The sequence below is a fragment of the Acipenser ruthenus genome, chromosome 7 (genome assembly GCF_902713425.1).
Source record: "Acipenser ruthenus chromosome 7, fAciRut3.2 maternal haplotype, whole genome shotgun sequence".
NCBI lineage: Eukaryota > Metazoa > Chordata > Actinopteri > Acipenseriformes > Acipenseridae > Acipenser > Acipenser ruthenus.
The window spans coordinates 24298050-24317624 of NC_081195.1; the positions used below are offsets into that span (position 1 = coordinate 24298050).

General features: G+C 38.7%; 1 protein-coding gene and 2 long non-coding RNA genes across 11 annotated transcripts; 2 read left to right on the plus strand and 1 right to left on the minus strand.

Moving 5' to 3' along the window:
* Positions 1-987: 987 nt before the first annotated feature.
* LOC117972559 (kininogen-1-like) lies at positions 988-5040 on the plus strand. The gene is made up of 6 exons (XM_059026678.1): positions 988-1137; positions 1950-1972; positions 2858-2893; positions 3649-3808; positions 4213-4380; positions 4733-5040. The coding sequence occupies exons 1-5, from the start codon at positions 1131-1133 to the stop codon at positions 4338-4340; spliced, it is 354 nt and encodes a 117-aa protein (XP_058882661.1). The 5' UTR covers positions 988-1130; the 3' UTR covers positions 4341-4380; positions 4733-5040.
* A 2628-nt stretch (positions 5041-7668) lies between these two features.
* LOC117414517 (uncharacterized) lies at positions 7669-12998 on the plus strand. 5 transcript variants are annotated; one of them, XR_009329095.1, is made up of 7 exons: positions 9260-9320; positions 9559-9620; positions 9738-9766; positions 10044-10181; positions 10447-10502; positions 10842-10913; positions 12771-12998. It is a non-coding gene; the product is annotated as an uncharacterized LOC117414517 (long non-coding RNA). The 5 variants fall into 5 exon arrangements; XR_009329094.1 differs by lacking the exons at positions 9260-9320; positions 12771-12998 and adding an exon at positions 7669-7702 and having other exon boundaries at positions 10842-10979; XR_009329096.1 differs by lacking the exon at positions 12771-12998 and having other exon boundaries at positions 9559-9639; positions 10842-10979.
* On the minus strand, positions 11245-18502 carry LOC117414516 (uncharacterized). Of its 5 annotated transcripts, none has more exons than XR_009329092.1 (10): positions 18348-18502; positions 15862-15919; positions 13991-14052; positions 13845-13873; positions 13392-13529; positions 12947-13081; positions 12251-12315; positions 11713-11779; positions 11527-11592; positions 11245-11364 (listed from the first exon to the last, which is right to left on the minus strand). It is a non-coding gene; the product is annotated as an uncharacterized LOC117414516 (long non-coding RNA). The 5 variants fall into 5 exon arrangements; XR_004546257.2 differs by having other exon boundaries at positions 12251-12345; positions 12962-13081; positions 18348-18499; XR_004546256.2 differs by having other exon boundaries at positions 12251-12345; positions 18348-18492.
* Between the last annotated feature and the right edge of the window lie 1073 nt (positions 18503-19575).

A 19575-nucleotide genomic window follows, 5' to 3' on the forward strand; every position in this document is an offset into this window, starting at 1 on the left:
CCAAGTTATGATCTTGGCAGCTAACGAACAAGAAAATGTGTTCAAGGATATAATGTAAATGCTGTTACAGCTGTGGTGTATTTGAATAGTGTGTAGGTTATTGAAAGACATCCCCAAGCCTAATCAAATTCAGTGGATCACATGATGTGGTCTTTTATTAGACTAATCAATCACATGACGGAAATCAAGCTTAGGTCGGATACCAGAAACGAAGACATCATTCACAAACTAACATAATTTTTGAACTGTTTAAATTAGATTACAAAGTGCTGGTTTTGGCAGGTCTACAATCTGCTGGTTTAAAACACCCGTGCAGATTTTAATTTGGAAGCACATTGCGCACCAGTCCTGAATTATCTATCTAAACAACTTTATAAAAGATGAGGAACAGATCAGTCGAGGGCTTTGTGCTCCTGTGAAATTGCAATTGCATCCTTTACGCACTGACGTGTATAATGCAGTATGTTTTAATAATCCTCCTGGCTGCGCTGGTTTCATCGTGCGTTGCAGAACGCTCATTTTCCGACCTCGGAAGAATTCAGAACTATCTTCGGGTCATCCGTGGGACCAAGGCTGAATCATGTCGCTGTCCTTCATGTTTATGTTTATTAAATTACTTTTTACACAAGCTTATCTAAACATACAATTGCTATTTTAGAATGATGTAAGGAAGGTGCATCCAATTTACTTATCGTTTTAGGCAACGTTGAACGGGTTAAAAAGAAAACTGGACATCTGTAGATTATTACAAAATGCTCCACCAAAACCCCTATAATCTACTTGGCAATTAATAGATCTATTCTATATGAATATAATAATGTGAGAGCACGCACATACAAACGCCCTTTTAGTCTAATTGTCGCATTTGTTATTTCACAGCTCATTGTCACAGTAACCATTGTTAATCTTCTCTTTGTTATGTTTTGATGGTATTTTTGTAATCTTTCAAATGCTCTGGGGTTGGGAGTGTGTGAAGACAATTAACAATGACCTGTTCATAGGTAAAATTCACACCCATTGCTGCAGCCATATAAGAGAGCCGCTGCGAAACAGCTGTTGAGATAAGAATAAACACAGCAAACCGAGCGCTTAAACTGTCCAAGAGAATCACCGGAGAAGACTGCCTCAAAATGGACGGTAAAAATGATATACATTCATATATATCAGTTTGGAGTAGTGGTTAGGGCTCTGGACTCTTGACCAGAAGGTTGTGGGTTCAATCCCCAGTGGGGGACACTGCTGTTGTACCCTTGAGCAAGGTACTTTACCTAGATTGCTCCAGTAAAAACCCAACTGTATAAATGGGTAATTGTATGTGATATCTGTATAATGTGAAATAATGTGATATCTTGTAACAATTGTAAGTCGCCCTGGATAAGGGCGTCTGCTAAGAAATAAATAATAATAATAATAATACTAAATATATACTGTAGAATAATCCCATCGTAGAGCAAAGAGGCAAGACAAGCCATTTTCATTAGCTGTCATTGCGCAAAAATAGACGAGTTGTTTTAGTTTATTTAATGATGGTCTTTTTTTATAATCTTAAGCATGTATTTTAACATATATTTCTATGGAAACTGATGTATAATATTTTGCATCAGGTATGCTTTTAGAGTGCTGGGTCTTGTAAACTCGAATGGAATGAAGTACATTAGATCATTCGCATACGCTATTGGATTGTGAGTCACTCCAGCCCCGGTGCACGGCAGCGGTGTCCGGTCTGTCAGCATTGTGTACGACCACACCTGCTTTAACTTACGATGTGTTCTTATTCACGATTAACACTGAATATAAATAGCAATGTGACAATAACACTAGTGGTGACATAGAGAAAGGTATGAGGCTGCTCAATACAGATTGAGAAATATTGGTGGTGAGCTATGATTGTGTAAAATGCATGCATATATAATGTACCAAGCTGTGATCTGTCTTTGTTTGCACCCTAGACAAGAAGGACAAGAAGGGAAAGGTAAGTGAGCCCGTGCTGTTTGTGTGGAAATAGTAATAACGCTTATTTGCAGCTGACACTAAAATAGCAGCAACCTCCCTTTTACTAAGTCTGAACGCAAGTGATTAGTTTAAATGGGTGCATGGCTGTTTTATTTTCTATTTTTTTTTAATTATTTCTCAATGCTAAAATATTTGGTGATGCAAAAAGTTTGGCCACAGCTGTACACTTCCTAAACTAGGTTTGCAATCATTCTCAGGGGTTCTGGGTTCTAGGTTCTGCTGCAGTATTGCGTTGTTCTCATTGTCCTCCAAACCTGCTGTTACCTGCCTTTGAAGTGTGTTGTGCTGGGCTCATTGCATTTAACCCCTTCAGTCCTGAATTATTATTGTCGAGCGGAAGAATGTGAAATTAAGTTATATCATTTAAAAAAAGTAACTCCTTTATTGATTATAGCATATGAGAGCAGGACAAACCCTTTTTTAATATTTACATATATTTTGGTAAATGGTACTTGAAGAAATCTAAAAAGCGTCAAGATAAGACGGGCCCTTGACTTCCCGCCTGGGCTGAAAGGGTTAAATCGTGACAGTATGATTTTAACACCTATAAAACCTTAGCAAGTGAAGCTGCACATATGTATTACAGATTGAAGCTGCACAGCTGTTTTACAGATTGAAGCTGCACAGCTGTTTTACAGATTGAAGCTGCACAGCTGTTTTACAGATTGAAGCTGCACAGCTGTTTTACAGATTGAAGCTGCACAGCTGTTTCATGAAATTCATTTGGAACGTTTCAGCAGATCAAAGATGTGTAATAAAAGTGTTGACTCAGTGAGAATTCCTATATATAAGACTTGCATTCAAAGAGATCTTCCTTGACATGCAAAATGTGTTTTGTCCACAGGATGCATGTGACTCATACAGCGATGGCTGCACAAAGGTAAGCTCACATCTCATTCAGTCAATAGGTTTCCTTTCCTTTTAACAAAAATGTAAAAGTGAGTAATAATTATCTCATTAGTGATAAATATCCCCTTCGGTCACTTTTTTTTTTTTATTACATTTTATAGAAATTGTAAAACGGTTTGTGTAAACTCTGTGGAGTTTGAGAAGTTGCCTCTGCCAAAACTTTGAACAAATAACATTTTGCATTATAAAATAGATTGATAGACAGGAAACATAACATGGTATAATTATACACAGAGTGACTGAAAGGGATACAGAAGACCAGGAAATGTCTTAGGAAGCATTTTAATATGTATCAGCAAGTGCGGCTGGATTTATACAGTGATTCAAACCAGAGCCTTTTCAGAACAATCACAAAACAATCTATTAGCAATGAAAAGCTGAACCCATTGAAAATGTTTTTGAAGCAGACTCTCATGAACCCAAACCCGTTGGAACCGTACCCTGATCACAGTCATGACTCTTTGTCTGACGTAATCCGATATGACTGGAAATGTTTTACCCACTTGGCACACAATGACGATTGTGAAGTTCCTGCTGCTTTCAGCATGCATGTTGATCCCTGTCTCATGGAGTGGATCTCAGCTTGTCTGGTTCAGCATCCTGTAACATTCTATATGCATTGTTAAGGAATGGCTCTGGCTTGCAAATGAAATCTGTTCTGGTAATAGCATAGACTATATTCTCTTTATCCACTGGTACTTCATATATCCCTGTTCTGTCTTTCAGGGCAAAGAAGAGCTGAAGACAAAGGTCAAGGTTGAGTGTAAAGGACACGAGCAGAAAGGACATGAGCAGAAAGGACACGAGCATAAAGGACATGAGCAGAAAGGACACGAGCAGAAAGGACAGGACCAGAAAGGACACGAGCAGAAAGGACAGGAGCAGAGTAAGTTCACACTGTTGAGCTGCCAGATAGAAGCAGCTTTTTATTCCAAAGAGCTGCATATTCCAATATAAAGAATAAAACGTGAAGGAAAAGTACTTTATTGGATCTTTTTGTAGATTAACTTGGGCGGACTCTGTTAAATATATAAACAAAAATTTATATAAGATAATGACTGTATGTGCCACTGGCTCGCTTTCAATCTATTCCAGTTTCAGCCGTATCCAGGGTTATTGACTTGAGCAGACCACAGCCTTGTTCCAACCAGGCCTGAACCTAGGTGTTCAATTGAGTAGTTATAGACCCGCTTTGAACAAGGTCTCTGTTTGGAATTGATTAACACGAGTGAGTGCCGCTGATGTAAGATAATATGAACTGCACCCTGACTCTTCCTAATCTGTCTACAGAAGGACATGGACATGGACATGGACATGGGCCAGGACAAGGACAAGGACATGGGCCAGGACAAGGACATGGGCCAGGACAAGGAGGAGGGCATGGACAAGGACAAGGACAAGGGCGAGGGAGACCTTAGTTCCAGCTCCAGCTCGTCAGGCAGTGATGGGGAAGGAAAGGTAAGCAAACCAAATCAGAGAGACAAACCTGTGTCATGGGATGAGGGATTAGATCTGCTGTCTTGCCCATTGTGACTTAAACTGACTTGCAACAGGGAGATGCAGCTTTTTTATACTTCAGAATACACGTCAGCGATGCAGTGTTCTTAAAAAAATCAGTGAGTCATAAAATGAATACAACTTCACAGGAGCGCAAAGCCCTCAACTGCTCTGTTCCTCTTCCTTCAGTTGTTTCAATAGATGATTCAGGACTGGTCTGCAATGTGCTTCCAAATTAAAATCTGCACGGATGATGTTTTAAACCAGTGTTCTTGGACACGGGTACTTCATGCATCCCTCTCCTGTCTTTCAGCCTAAAGCTGGACTCGAGGAACAGAAGAACAAGGAAAAAAAGAAAAGGATGCAAAGCAAGTCTACCCCTTTCAGTGCAGAGCTTAATCCAGCCCATTGTAGACCTGCAGAAACAGCACTTTGCAGCTTGAATTTAAACAGCTCAGTTCTGCACACTTGAACCATCTGTATGCCATCATTATGTTTGCTTGTTTTTCATTTTTGAACTTGTTCATTTGTTAAAGGTGTCTTCCTAGTTCATGGTTTCCTACCTACGCTTGATCTCTGGCTTGTAATTGGTTACTCTAATAAAGACTACGTCATGGGAACCACTTACATTTGATCAGACTTGTGGATTTATTTCAATAACCTGCACACTATCCGAGTACACCACAGCTATCATTTACACTATATTAGTTATCAAGATCACACCCTTTAATGAATAGAGTTGGGAATTTCAACATGCATATATATCTTCCTAATGCTGCAGTCTGGGGGCGAGCAAGGGAGGGGGGAGGGGGGAGGGTGGGGCGTTTACATTCTGAACCACGTGGTTTGTGTTTGAAGCGCGTTTGGTTACACATGAATCTGTTACTGCCAAGTATAGAGTAATCCATACGGAGTGATTGACCTCCCCCAACCCCCTAATTTAATTGTTTTAAATGTTCCCAGTGTTTTGGATCCTACTGCTTCACCTGTTGGGCTAGTCCATTCATTCATAACTGAATAAAAAAGTGCTTCCTCCCTTCTGCTCTAAACTTACCTATACTCGGCTTCCATTCACGCCCTCTTGTTTTTCTCTGTGCTGAATCAGAAGTCGTGTCTTGGGTTCACTTTATCTAGACCATTTATGATTTTAAAGACTTCAACCAAGTCCCCCCTTCCATTCATTTTTTTCTAGGCTGAAGAGATTGGATTATTTTAAATTGTCCTCATTGCTATGTACAATAATGTCTTTTTTTGTAGTGAGGTGATTACAGTTAATTGCAGATCACCCATCAACCAACCGGTTAATGATTTGTCACAATTACAGTAAATCTGTACAAAACACAGGGCGCAGTACTAAAGTAGATTAAATAGCAGTTATTGCGTGCAATATATTTGAACCTGGGACTGAACTGCCGTTTTTCACGTTGTACGCAAACGCTGCGAATCTTGTAGGGTTATACAGCATCGGTACTGTTTATTTAATCATTCCATTTTGATTCCGGAGCACTTTATTTGGTACATATACTTTTTATTGTTATTTCAGTAATATTAGTAAATGAAACGTATTATTGCACCGAACAGGATTTGAACTAATTGTTTAAAAGCAGTGGAGGGCTTCACACGCCAGTGAGAAGACGCCGTGCGTGCCACGCGTGCAGAACGAGGGGGAGGGTGGTGTATGTATAAAGATGAATTGATTTAAGAATGCCACAGGAGGGGCAGCATGTGGAATTGTAAGGTGCTAATGTATAACAAATGCAACGTAAAAATCATACCCGTATATATATATATATATATATAGGATGGAAACAAGGCTGCACAGCAATTTCGCCCATTCCAGGTTTTAGTGGAATACGAATTTGATTGGCCACAGTGTAGAGGTGGGAAACTCAGGCGTGTTAAACTCTTAGCAAAATCAGGAATGGCTCAAAATCAGGAACCGGTAATCAATGGGAGTCTTATCCCCATCCCTGTATATGCAAAACAACCACTCTAATATATATTATATCCGAGCAGCCAGTAATACAAGAACTAGCGAGAAAAGCGATCATCTTGGAGACGCGTTTTTATAAAGCCGGCATCTGTATACGAACCGACGCTGCTCTGCGCACAACAAAAAACGCGCTCTACTGCTGAGCTATCCTGCAGACCGGCTGAATCCGCGCCCGATCTGTCCTGTTACTTTCTGATCTGCGTTGGGAACGCGGTAAGCTCCCGTGGTAGTCCGGGCTTCAGGATGCAGATCTCCGTGTTCATTCATAAAGTACCGATGAATGAAGCCAGATTTGGACCCCACGTGATACTGCATTCAGCGAAAACGACTTGAACGGTGGTGTAGTGTTGTAATAATTATGGTATTGGCAACTGTTGTTTTGCCTATAAAGCTTTCTAAACTGCTATAAATATATATAAAACAATAATTACAATAAGATGAAGAATTTGATAACTAAGAAATAAATAATAATAATAATAACTAGTGTAAATAAAATGTAACGGCAATAAAATCGTGATTTGAAATTAAAAAGCGAAACACATAATAAAATGATAAATATGCTCTAACCACTGCGCCACCAGTGCAGAACGGGACTAGCATTCAATTGTAATCTCCCCATTCGAGAAATGGAGCTGATCAAGTCTCTCGGGTTGTATTATTGGGATGATATTTCTAAATAACACAAAGCAAGCATCTGGATCATATACATTGAAAATGTATGGTACTTCAAAGTAAAACGCGGTTTGGAAGCAATTCCAAATGCATATATGATTTAAAAAGTGCTCTGGCCATGTGTCGGCGCGGTTGGCTTAGCGGGCTGAGCACAGCTTCCCGTGCTTTGCCTGTGTGGAGCTGCGGTCTGCTCAGCCTCACCTCTCTGTCCGCGGGTTCGCGTCCAGCATTCTGTTCCAATACCTGCGGCAGACAGGCGTGAGATTCTCGGGCTTTGTTCTCTACCGCGTCGGCGTTTTGGGATATTGCCGTTTTATAGGCGATATCCCAAAACAGTTCAAAGGGTCAGTGAGATTTGAGCGACATATCTAATTGTAAAAACGGGGCCCTTTTACCTCTTGGAAAGGAAAACCCCTCTAACCATCCCCAAGCGTCGTGTTCCACTGGATGCAGTACCAGCAGTGCCCGGCAAAGCGCCGTTCCTCCTACCTGGTATACCTGCACGCTAACCACGCCCCCAGGTGGTGCCACAGGGTGACCACGCCTCTTTCAGGTAGACACCCCTGCTGGCCACGCCCCCTCTAGGTAGATCGGATAGATGGCGGCCGGGATAGCACGGTGAGTTTGAGCTCCGTAACTTTGTTCAGGTTTTTAATGATTTTTGCTTGTTCCAGGTAGAGAGAGAATGCACGTGGTATAGTTTGTTTCAGTTTTTATATTGCAATGCTTAGAAAGATTGCTTCAACAAATTGCTTGTATGTAAGCTTCCATAAAAACAAAAAAACATACAAAACCCGTCCAGTTGAAATTGTTTTTGTTCTTGAGTTTGAGTATTAAGCTTCAGACTTGGAAATAGTATTATAACTTATTTTATTTTGTAGTCGCTTTGATAAATGTGTTGTAAATTAAAGTTTTATTGTAAATACGTTATAATGTTATTCTAGATCTTGCTAAATCGAGAGCAGTGCTGTGGAATGTACATGGAACAAAAGCAGTGGTGTGAAAGCTGAACTATTCTTAATGGGGTATTTCTTATTTCTTGTATTTATAATAATAGTCACACAGAGTAAGGCGTGTTAAAACTATAAGGAACGTCAGCAAACGTTGTTCAAGTCACAATAAACACATACACACATATGAATGTATATTGGGTCTACTTTTCTATTTTTTCAAATGTTATTGGTGAATACACTTACAAACATGTATTTTTGTATGTGTTTTTCATTTCTATTTTGGAGTAAAGGCTTTTGTAAATGTTTTAGACTCTCACAGTTTTACACAGTTGAAGAATGAGTGTTTGCCGTGTTAGACTCTATGGCCACACGTGCAAATACTCATTATCCGATAGAGGAATACAACCGTGTATATTTGTATAGGTTGGTCGCGCGCACTCAAAAATCTTTTCTTTTAGATTTGACCGCTAATAATTATATGAATCAGATTACTCTTGTATTTTGTTTAAAACTTTTTTTATTATTTATGTTGTGTTTGTTTCATGCTTTGTTTTAATAAAAAATAAAAAAGTTTTAAACAAGATGCAAGATGAATCTGATTCATGTAATTATTAGCGGTCAAGTCTAAGAGAAGAGGAGATTTTTGAGTGTGAGCGACCCACCTCTTCTCTACGAGCGCCATCGAGCAAAATATACACCGTTCACATGTAATTGCTGTTAGCCTTTCTTTAACTCTGCCGAGACATTCATATATAAAGTGCCTTATGGGGTCGGCGCCTCTGGAAAAAACTGGGCTCTGCATGAATGTCTTCAAGAATATATATATATATATCAGCATTGACCACCTTGGATTGCTATGTTGTTGAGTACAGATTCAGTACTACCTGAATACATGATTGTAGGTAATCCAGAACGTTAAACACTGAACGTTTATGAGAAACATTTAATTTTAATTCAGATGGTTAAGTGAGGAAGTCGTTATTACTGATCCATGAAACTCTAATAAAATAAAACAGTGGGGGTGATAGTGTAGCAGCGCTAAAATACAATTCTAACACACATGTTTACATTTAGAAGGCCTGCATTCAGTTTATTTTTGTGTGGCTACACAGTCTAGTATTGAGTGTGTTTTTATATAGTTAGTGAAGAAATTGATACAATGCAGCAAGGTCTTCAACTGAGGAAGTGTGATACACAGTCAGAGAGTTCAGAGAACAGGCTAATTAAAAAATCAATGCTCTTGCACGTCGCATACAAGGGGAGGAGACTGATTTAGTTTTCCGGTAAGCTGCATTTTCAAGCCTTTGACTTATTATACAATATCTATTAGTTTGGTACTGTCTAACATCATCGTAGGAGTCATTTCTGACACGGCGATCTCACAGTAGTCGTCTCATACAATGTTGTTGTCGTTATGTGTAAGGACCAAAACAATAATGGCAAGAAATCCCACACACTTTGTAGAAAGCTCCTGGTTTGTGCTGAATCTAGACTGGTGTTCTTTTCTTCTCTTTTATTCAGAAAGATGAAGTTTAACCTGCTGTCTGTCTTTTGCACATTATACTCCAGGGATTGGTGACGTGGTAAGCTTTTCAATTAATTGTGCGTTTATTTTCAAACCATTCCTGATTTTATACATTGAAAATGAGTGCAGAGGTGTACACGAGTAATTTATATTTGCAAAACATCTGTATTTGTAGATACAAACAGGTGAGGATTAGGATTCTTGGTAAGTCAGAGAATTTTATTAAATTACTGTTATTTATTTGCAATAATAATAAACAAACGTGGAAATAACTCATACAAAATCATGAGCCAAAGATAAACAAGTTGAGCTAAAAACTCAAACTAGATTTTTTTTTTTTTGTAATGTGTAGTTATGAATTGTGTAATTACATTTGCTAAAAAAAACAACAACTTGAATTAACGATGAACAGATTTTCTATTGAGTTGACTGAATGTTCATAACTGCATTTCCTTTACAACAGCCTCCTTCTCTTTCACAGTCCCCCTGCCGCCGGTCGCATCTCTCCAGAGCTTCACTGCTGTGCCATGCAGGGCTGGGAGCCCAGTCCTCTTCCAACCCTCACACGGAATCCACAAAACCGCTGAGTGCTGCACTTTCACACCTATCACAATCCTGGGTAAGGCCGCACAACTTTGAAAGTGTTATTGGTAAATACAAAAACAGTGTATGCTCTTACACAGTGCCCTCTGATCACTTATAATACCTGAAAGGCTACACATACGTGCATAACATAAAGAGTTAATGGAATTATATTGCCGAATGCAATCCAGAGCATCTGTACAAAGTCAAGGCAATTATGGTTTTCCATAGTGTGTGACTGACATAGATGTGATCAGCGCTTCATTTGAAATCTTTTTTTTTTGTCGCTGTTTATTTTTCAGGGTGTCCTCTCCCATCCCAGAGTAGGATCCAGTCCTGAAGGAAGCAGACTGAGGCGGTAAGTCATTGAGGTGCTTGCTGGTTTTAATTCTGTGTAACTGGTCAAAATTAAAGTGCGCATATTTATATAATCCAACGATTGTAATTTATTCTCGTTTTACTTTGTACTCACTGTACCGGTCTCATAACTTTTGTTTTTAATCTGAAGCAACATTTAAAAAAATGAATTGTGTCTACATTTTTGGTCTTGACAATAATATCTCTTCTGCCCAGAATCCTTTTTTCATCCATACGCCTTACTGATGCGATAATAGTTTTTTTTTTTTTTGTGCAGTAGTGTATTGAGAGCGTTGTTCGCATTTCAATAACTCGTTTTATTTTTGCTCTTTCTTTTTAGGAAAGATGAGCCCCGTGCTGTTTGTTTTTCACCCAGGAATGCCAGTTGTATAAAAGTGGTTACATATTCATGGTATATTGATAATCGTTTTTGCTTTGTGTTGTGCACTTTTAATAATAAAAGTTTATCGTTGCCTTGCCTACTTTTTTTCCTTATGTGACAGCCCAGCCAGTCTCTAACAAACTATGTGATCCCTTTGTGCTCTTTTCTACAAAGGGACACTGATTTCGCTGGTCCAAATTTTCCCGCCAAAATACTTAACCCCAATTCTATTGGGGAGAAGGTTTTCATGATCACCTCCTGAAGTGAGGTATGTAAACTCCCAGCAGTCCTTTGAATGTCACCGATTCCCCGGGTGGGGCAGGACAATTTGGTCCCCAGTGATCGCATGTGAGACAAGAAGTAGAACATACTGAATGCAATCTTTATTTGAAATCAGCAAGATGTGACCAAAACATTCCGAGACTCAAAGCAGGCACCATTTTACCAGAGCGACGCTGCAGAACGTCAACTTGCGTGTATCCTGAAAACAACCAAAATGATACATGTCATTCCTGCACAAAAGACTTCGCCGCATTGTAGATACGTGTTTTATTGTTACAGTACTTACTGGCCATGTGACATTAAAGTTTCAAATGTTTGGCAAGTTTGTACGTTGTGGAGTTTATAATCAAATCTTGCTTACCACGAGAGGCTGTGCAGATGACTTCCAGGTTCAGTGTCGAGGCAGCGATAATGATGAATCTTGGAACTGTTAAATAAACACACACTTCAGTTAGAGCAGTCTTTATACATAACGTTGTATTATAAAGTTGCGCGCGCTGTGTAAAAAAAAAACTAATATATTCGAATATTCTTGTAATTTACTTACTTTTGACTTTAGAACCAATCGTTACTCGGGTTCCACTGTTTTTAGCGGGTCAATCCAGCTTCATAGCCTTGAGAAAAAAATACATACACAAAAAGATACCACTGTAAGCAATTCTGCCGTTTAAATATTTCAAACACGCGTTGGAATAATTTATGAGAGCGCTAGACGTTGCAATTGTGGGATTATATACATTATTTTCATTTTAATTTACCAACATTTCTTAACGGAATAAAACGCTTCAACATTCGAGTACTGTTGATGACACGGTAGTTTACTGTATGTATGAGCGAACGCACCCACCACTCGTAAAACTAAAATACAACTTCTCACAAACGATTGCGTTTCAGAGATGGTAGCATTGGCAAGCGGTAAGACTTACGTAAGGCAGTCCACGATTAATGCGAATAGTTTAAAGGATTCTTAATCGGAACCTCTAGGGTTCTAAAGAGAACGCATGCGGAAATTCTATTTTGTCCGCTACGGTGGAGTTTTGGGCTCACGCTCAACTAGGAAGGAGAGAAAACAGAATATAACTTACGATGACATGCAATCGGTGTGTCGATTCAGGATTGTGCACCAGCAAGACTTCAGAATACACAGCACCTCAATACAAATTGACAGAGAGAATCCAAGCTGTAAGAAAATGTTCAAAATAAATACAGTACTTCTGACTGATGTTGCTTCAGTAAGATGAACCAGTTTGAAATGTGTTGCTCTATCTGTTTCTGCTCTAGAGTATGTGTGTGTGTGTGTGTGTATAATATATATATATATATATATATATATATATATATATATATATATATATATATATATATATAGGATGACTGCACTGTAATGTATTCTTCCTAAAACAACAGCTGGCTATTCCAATCTAAGAATATAAATTGTTTGCTTGACCTCTATAGGAGAAAGAGAGACGCTGTGCATACAGTATGCTTTATAAAGAACAGCACAGATAGGAAATTAAATGCATGACTATTCCTGGTTTGTATCTTTGCATGTGTGCTACTGTTCATTGTCCTGTATTGAAACACTTCTATCTCTCTCCCTGTTAGGATCTCAGAGACAAAGAGACTTCAATAGTATCAGCTATCTCACATCCCACAGTTACACAAAATTAAAACCAGCAAGCGCCTCAATGACTTACCGTAGGACTCCCCGCCTCAATGACTTACCATGGGATTCCCCACCTCAATGACTTACCATGGGATTCCCCGTCTCAATGACTTACCATGGGATTCCTCACCTCAATCTGCTTCCTTCAGCACCCAAGACTCAGGAGAAAGGACTAGATCCTGGTCTGGTCTGGGATGGGATGGGAATGGGATGGGATGGGATGGGATGGGATGGGATGGGAGAGGACACCCTGAAAAATAAACAGCAAGAAAAAAAAAAGATTTCAAATGAAGCGCTTATCACGTCTGTCTGACAGTCACACTCTAGGGAAAACCATAATTGCCTTGACTTTGCACAGATCTTCACCAAACCTTTATCACGCACTCCTAGACTCCAACAAATGCTCTGGATTGCATTCAGCAATATAATTCCATTAACTCTTTATGTTATGCACATATGTGTAGCCTTTCAGGTATTATTAAATGATCAAAGGGCACTGTGTAAGTGCATACACTGTTTTTGAATTTACCAATAACACTTTCAAAGTTGTGCAGCCTTACCCAGGATTGTGATAGGTGTGAAAGTGCAGCACTCAGTGGTTTTGTGGATTCCGTGTGAGGGTTGGAAGAGGACTGGGAGCCCAGCCCTGCATGGCACAGCAGTGAAGCTCTGGAGAAATACGACCGGCGGCAGGGGGACTGTGAAAGAGAAGGAGGCTGTTGTAAAGGAAATGCAGTTATGAGCATTCAGTCAACTCAATAGAAAATCTGTTCATCGTTAATTCAAGTTGTTTTTTTAAGCAAATGTAATTACACAATTCCTAACTACAACATTACAAAAAAAAAAAAAATCTAGTTTGAGTTTTTCGCTCAACTTGTTTATCTTTGGCTCATGATTTTGTATGAGTTATTTCCATCTAGTTACTCAAATTGTATCATGAGTTATAATAGGTTTGTTTATTATTATTACAAATAAATAACAACAGTAATTTAATATAAAATTCTCTGACTTACCAAGAATCCTAATCCTCACCTGTGTGTATCTACAAATACAGATGTTTTGCAAATATAAATTACTCGTGTACACCTCTGCACTCATTTTCAATGTATAAAATCAGGAATGGTTTGAAAATAAACGCACAATTAATTGAAAAGCTTACCAAGTCACCAATCCCTGGAGTATAATGTGCAAAGGACAGATAGCAGGGTAAACTTCATCTTTCTGAATAAAAGAGAAGAAAAGAACACCAGTCTACATTCAGCACAGACCAGGAGCTTTCTACATCTTTTTACAAAGTGTGTGGGATTTCTTGCCATTATTGTTTTGGTCCTTACACATAACGACAACAACATTGTATGAGACGACTACTGTGAGATCGCCGTGTCAGAAATGACTCCTACGATGATGTTAGACAGTACCAAACTAATAGATACTGTATAATACAGAAGTGCTCAAATTTGTTGGTACCCTTACAGCTCATTGAAATAATGCTTCATTCCTCCTGAAAAGTGATGAAATTAAAAGCTATTTTATCATGTATACTTGCATGCCTTTGGTATGTCATAGAATAAAGCAAAGAAGCTGTGGAAAGAGATGAATTATTGCTTATTCTACAAAGATATTCTAAAATGGCCTGGACACATTTGTTGGTACCCCTTAGAAAAGATAATAAATAATTGGATTATAGTGATATTTCAAACTAATTAGTTTCTTTAATTAGTATCACACATGTCTCCAATCTTGTAATCAGTCATTCAGCCTATTTAAATGGAGAAAAGTAGTCACTGTGCTGTTTGGTATCATTGTGTGCACCACACTGAACATGGACCAGAGAAAGCAAAGGAGAGAGTTGTCTGAGGAGATCAGAAAGAAAATAATAGACAAGCATGGTAAAAGTAAAGGCTACAAGACCATCTCCAAGCAGCTTGATGTTCCTGTGACAACAGTTGCAAATATTATTAAGAAGTTTAAGGTCCATGGAACTGTAGCCAACCTCCCTGGGCACGGCCGCAAGAGGAAAATCGACCCCAGATTGAACAGAAGGATAGTGCGAATGGTAGAAAAAGAACCAAGGATAACTGCCAAAGAGATACAAGCTGAACTCCAAGGTGAAGGTACGTCAGTTTCTGATCGCACCATCCGTCGCTTTTTGAGTGAAAGTGGGCTCCATGGAAGAAGACCCAGGAGGACTCAACCTTTGAAAGAAAAACATAAAAACTTTGGACAGATGAGTCAAAACTGGAGCTTTTTGGCAAGTCACATCAGCTCTATGTTCACAGATGAAAAAATGAAGCTTTCAAAGAAAAGAACACCATACCTACAGTGAAACATGGAGGAGGCTCGGTTATGTTTTGGGGCTGCTTTGCTGCGCCTGGCACAGGGTGCCTTGAATCTGTGCAGGGCACAATGAAATCTCAAGACTATCAAGGCATTCTGGAGCGAAACGTGTCAGAAAGCTCTGTCTCAGTCGCAGGTCATGGGTCCTCCAACAGGATAATGACCCAAAAGACACAGCTAAAAGCACCCAAGAATGGATAAGAACAAAACATTGGACTATTCTGAAGTGGCCTTCTATGAGTCCTGATCTGAATCCTATCGAACATCTATGGAAAGAGCTGAAACTTGCAGTCTGGAGAAGGCACCCATCAAACCTGAGACAGCTGGAGCAGTTTGCTCAGGAAGAGTGGGCCAAACTACCTGTTAACAGGTACAGAAGTCTCATTGAGAGCTACAGAAAACGTTTGATTGCAGTGATTGCCTCAAAGTTGTGCAACAAAATATTAGGTTAGCGGTCCCATCATTTTTGTCCATGCCATTTTCATTTGTTTTATTATTTACAATATTATGTTGAAAAAAAATCAAAAGCAAAGTCTGATTTCTATTAAATATGGAATAAACAATGTTGGATGCCAATAACTTTTGTCAGTTTCAAGTTATTTCAGAGAAAACTGTGCGTTCTTCGTTTTTTGTGGAGTGGTACCAACAAATTTGAGCACGTCTGTAAGTCGAAGACTTGAAAATGCAGCTTACCGGAAAACTAAATCAGTCTCCTCCCCTTGTATGCTACGTGCAAGAGCATTGATTTTGTCTGAAACAAACACAAAAAAATACAATAGAGATACATGCATTGTATTGAGATAAATATTTAGTACTTGAATGGAAATGCTTGTAGTCCTAATCTCCGGATGCTTTGTTTCTCTCGTTTTTAATTAGCCTGTTCTCTGAACTCTCTGACTGTGTATCACACTTCCTCAGTTGAAGACCTTGCTGCATTGTATCAATTCCTTCACTAACTATATAAAAACACACTCAATACTAGACTGTGTAGCCACACAAAAATAAACTGAATGCAGGTCTTCTAAATGTAAACATGTGTGTTAGAATTGTATTTTAGTGCTGCTACACTGTATCACCCCCACTGTTTTATTTTATTAGAGTTTCAGTAATAACGACTTCCTCACTTAACCAGCTGAATTAAAATTAAATGTTTCTCATAAACGTTCAGTGTTTAACGTTCTGGATTACCTATAATCATGTATTCAGGTAGTACTGAATCTGTACTCAACAACATAGCAATCCAAGGTGATCAATGCTGATATATATATATATATATATATATATATATATATATATATATATATATATATATATATATATATATATATATATATTCTTGAAGACATTCATGCAGAGCCCAGTTTTTTCCAAAGAGGCGCCGACCCCATAAGGCACTTTATATATGAATGTCTCGGCAGAGTTAAAGAAAGGCTAACAGCAATCACATGTGAACGGTGTATATTTTGCTCGATGGCGCTCGTAGAGAAGAGGTGGGTCGCTCACACTCAAAAATCTCCTCTTCTCTTAGACTTGACCGCTAATAATTACATGAATCAGATTCATCTTGCATTTTGTTTAAAACTTTTTATTTATGTTGTGTTTGTTTCATGCTTTGTTTTAATAAATGACAAAACGCTTTTAAATAAAATGCAAGAGGAATTTGATATCATTATTAGCGGTCAAGTCTAAATGACAAAGATATTTTTGAGTGAGCGCGACCAACCTCGTCTAAGCGCGCAAAATATACATGGTTTACATATCACTGCTATTAACCTTTTTTTTTAACTGTGCAGACAGACACACACACACAATAAATATATATATATATATATATATATATATATATATATATATATATATATATGTGTGTGTGTGTGTGTGTGTTTCATGAATTGAAATTGCTTTCAATGCTACTGATGTGATAACATTTTTATATAAAAGATCAATGGATTCATAAAAAAAAATATTTAAAAAGTCTATTATTTTCAAGTACGGTGGTTGGATTAACAGAACTGTCAGCAATATTCTTCCTTTTTAAAAGGTCAGAAATAAAGACTTCATTGCATAGCAGTTTTACCATGAGTTTAATAAGACACACACCTGAGCCTGTTACCTACACTCTGCGGCTAATCGAGAACATATTAAAAACTGGAATTGGTGAAATTGCTATTTCCAGCCCTGAATATATACCCAAAAAGAAGATAAACACACTTTCTTCGGGCCACGTTTTGCAGCAAATGTTCAGCGCTATACAATCATAATTCACCTGCATCATTAACTAACAGTGATTGTATTCCTCTATCGGATAACATAAATAAATAATAAAAAAAGTTTTAAACAAAATACAAGAGTAATCTGATTCATATAATTATTAGCTGTCAAATGTAAAAGAAAAGATTTTTGAGTGCGCGCGACCAACCTATACAAATATACACGGTTGTATTCCTCTATCGGATAATGAGTATTTGCACGTGTGGCCATAGAGTCTAACACGGCAAACACTCATTCTTCAACTGTGTAAAACTGTGAGAGTCTAAAACATTTACAAAAGCCTTTACTCCAAAATAGAATTGATAAACACATACAAAAATACATGTTAGTAAGTGTATTCACCAATAACATTTGAAAAAATAGAAAAGTAGACCCAATATACATTCATATGTGTGTATGTGTTTATTGTGACTTGAACAACGTTTGCTGACGTTCCTTATAGTTTTAACACGCCTTACTCTGTGTGACTATTATTATAAATACAAGAAATAAGAAATACCCCATTAAGAATAGTTTAGCTTTCACACCACTGCTTTTGTTCCATGTACATTCCACAGCACTGCTCTCGATTTAGCAAGATCTAGAATAACATTATAACGTGTTTACAATAAAACTTTAATTTACAACACATTTATCAAAGCGACTACAAAATAAAATAAGTTATAATACTATTTCCAAGTCTGAAGCTTAATACTCAAACTCAAGAACAAAAACAATTTCAACTGGACGGGTTTTGTATGTTTTTTGTTTTTATGGAAGCTTACATACAAGCAATTTGTTGAAGCAATCTTTCAAGCATTGCAATATAAAAACTGAAACAAACTATACCACGTGCATTCTCTCTCTCTCTACCTGGAACAAGCAAAAATCATTAAAAACCTGAACAAAGTTACGGAGCTCAAACTCACCGTGTTATCCCGGCCGCCATCTATCCGATCTACCTGGAGGGGGCGTGGCCAGCAGGGGGTGTCTACCTGAAAGAGGCGTGGTCACTCTGTGGCACCACCTGGGGGCGTGGTTAGCGTGCAGGTATACCAGGTAGGAGGGACGGCGCTTTGCCGGGCACTGCTGGTACTGCATCCAGTGGAACACGACGCTTGGGGATGGTTAGAGGGGTTTTCCTTTCCAAGAGGTAAAAGGGCCCAGTTTTTACAATTAGATATGTCGCTCAAATCTCACTGCCCCTTTGAACTGTTTTGGGATATCGCCTATAAAACGGCAATATCCCAAAACGCCGACGCGGTAGAGAACAAAGCCCGAGAATCTCACGCCTGTCTGCCGCAGGTATTGGAACAGAATGCTGGACGCGAACCCGCGGACAGAGAGGTGAGGCTGAGCGGACCGCAGCTCCACACAGGCAAAGCACGGGAAGCTGTGCTCAGCCCGCCTAAGCCAACCGCGCCGACAGTCGGTCAGAGCCACTTTTTAACTCATATATCCATTTGGAATTGCATCCAAACCGCGTTTTACTTTGAAGTACCGTACATTTTCAATGTATATGATCTAGATGCTTGCTTTGTGTTATTTAGAAATATCATCCATATAATACAACCCGAGAGACTTGATCAGCTCCATTTCTCGAATGGGGAGATTACAATTGAATGCTAGTCCCGTTCTGCACTGGTGGCGCAGTGGTTAGAGCATATTTATCATTTTATTATGTGTTTCGCTTTTTAATTTCAAATCACGATTTTATTGCCGTTACATTTTATTTACACTAGTTATTATTATTATTATTTATTTCTTAGTTATCAAATTCTTCATCTTATTGTAATTATTGTTTTATCTATATTTATAGCAGTTTAGAAAGCTTTATAGGCAAAACAACAGTTGCCAATACCATAATTATTACAACACTACACCACCGTTCAAGTCGTTTTCGCTGAATGCAGTATCACGTGGGGTCCAAATCTGGCTTCATTCATCGGTACTTTATGAATGAACACGGAGATCTGCATCCTGAAGCCCGGACTACCACGGGAGCTTACCGCGTTCCCAACGCAGATCAGAAAGTAACAGGACAGTTCGGGCGCGGATTCAGCCGGTCTGCAGGATAGCTCAGCAGTAGAGCGCGTTTTTTGTTGTGCGCAGAGCAGCGTCGGTTCGTATCCAGATGCCGGCTTATAAAAACGCGTC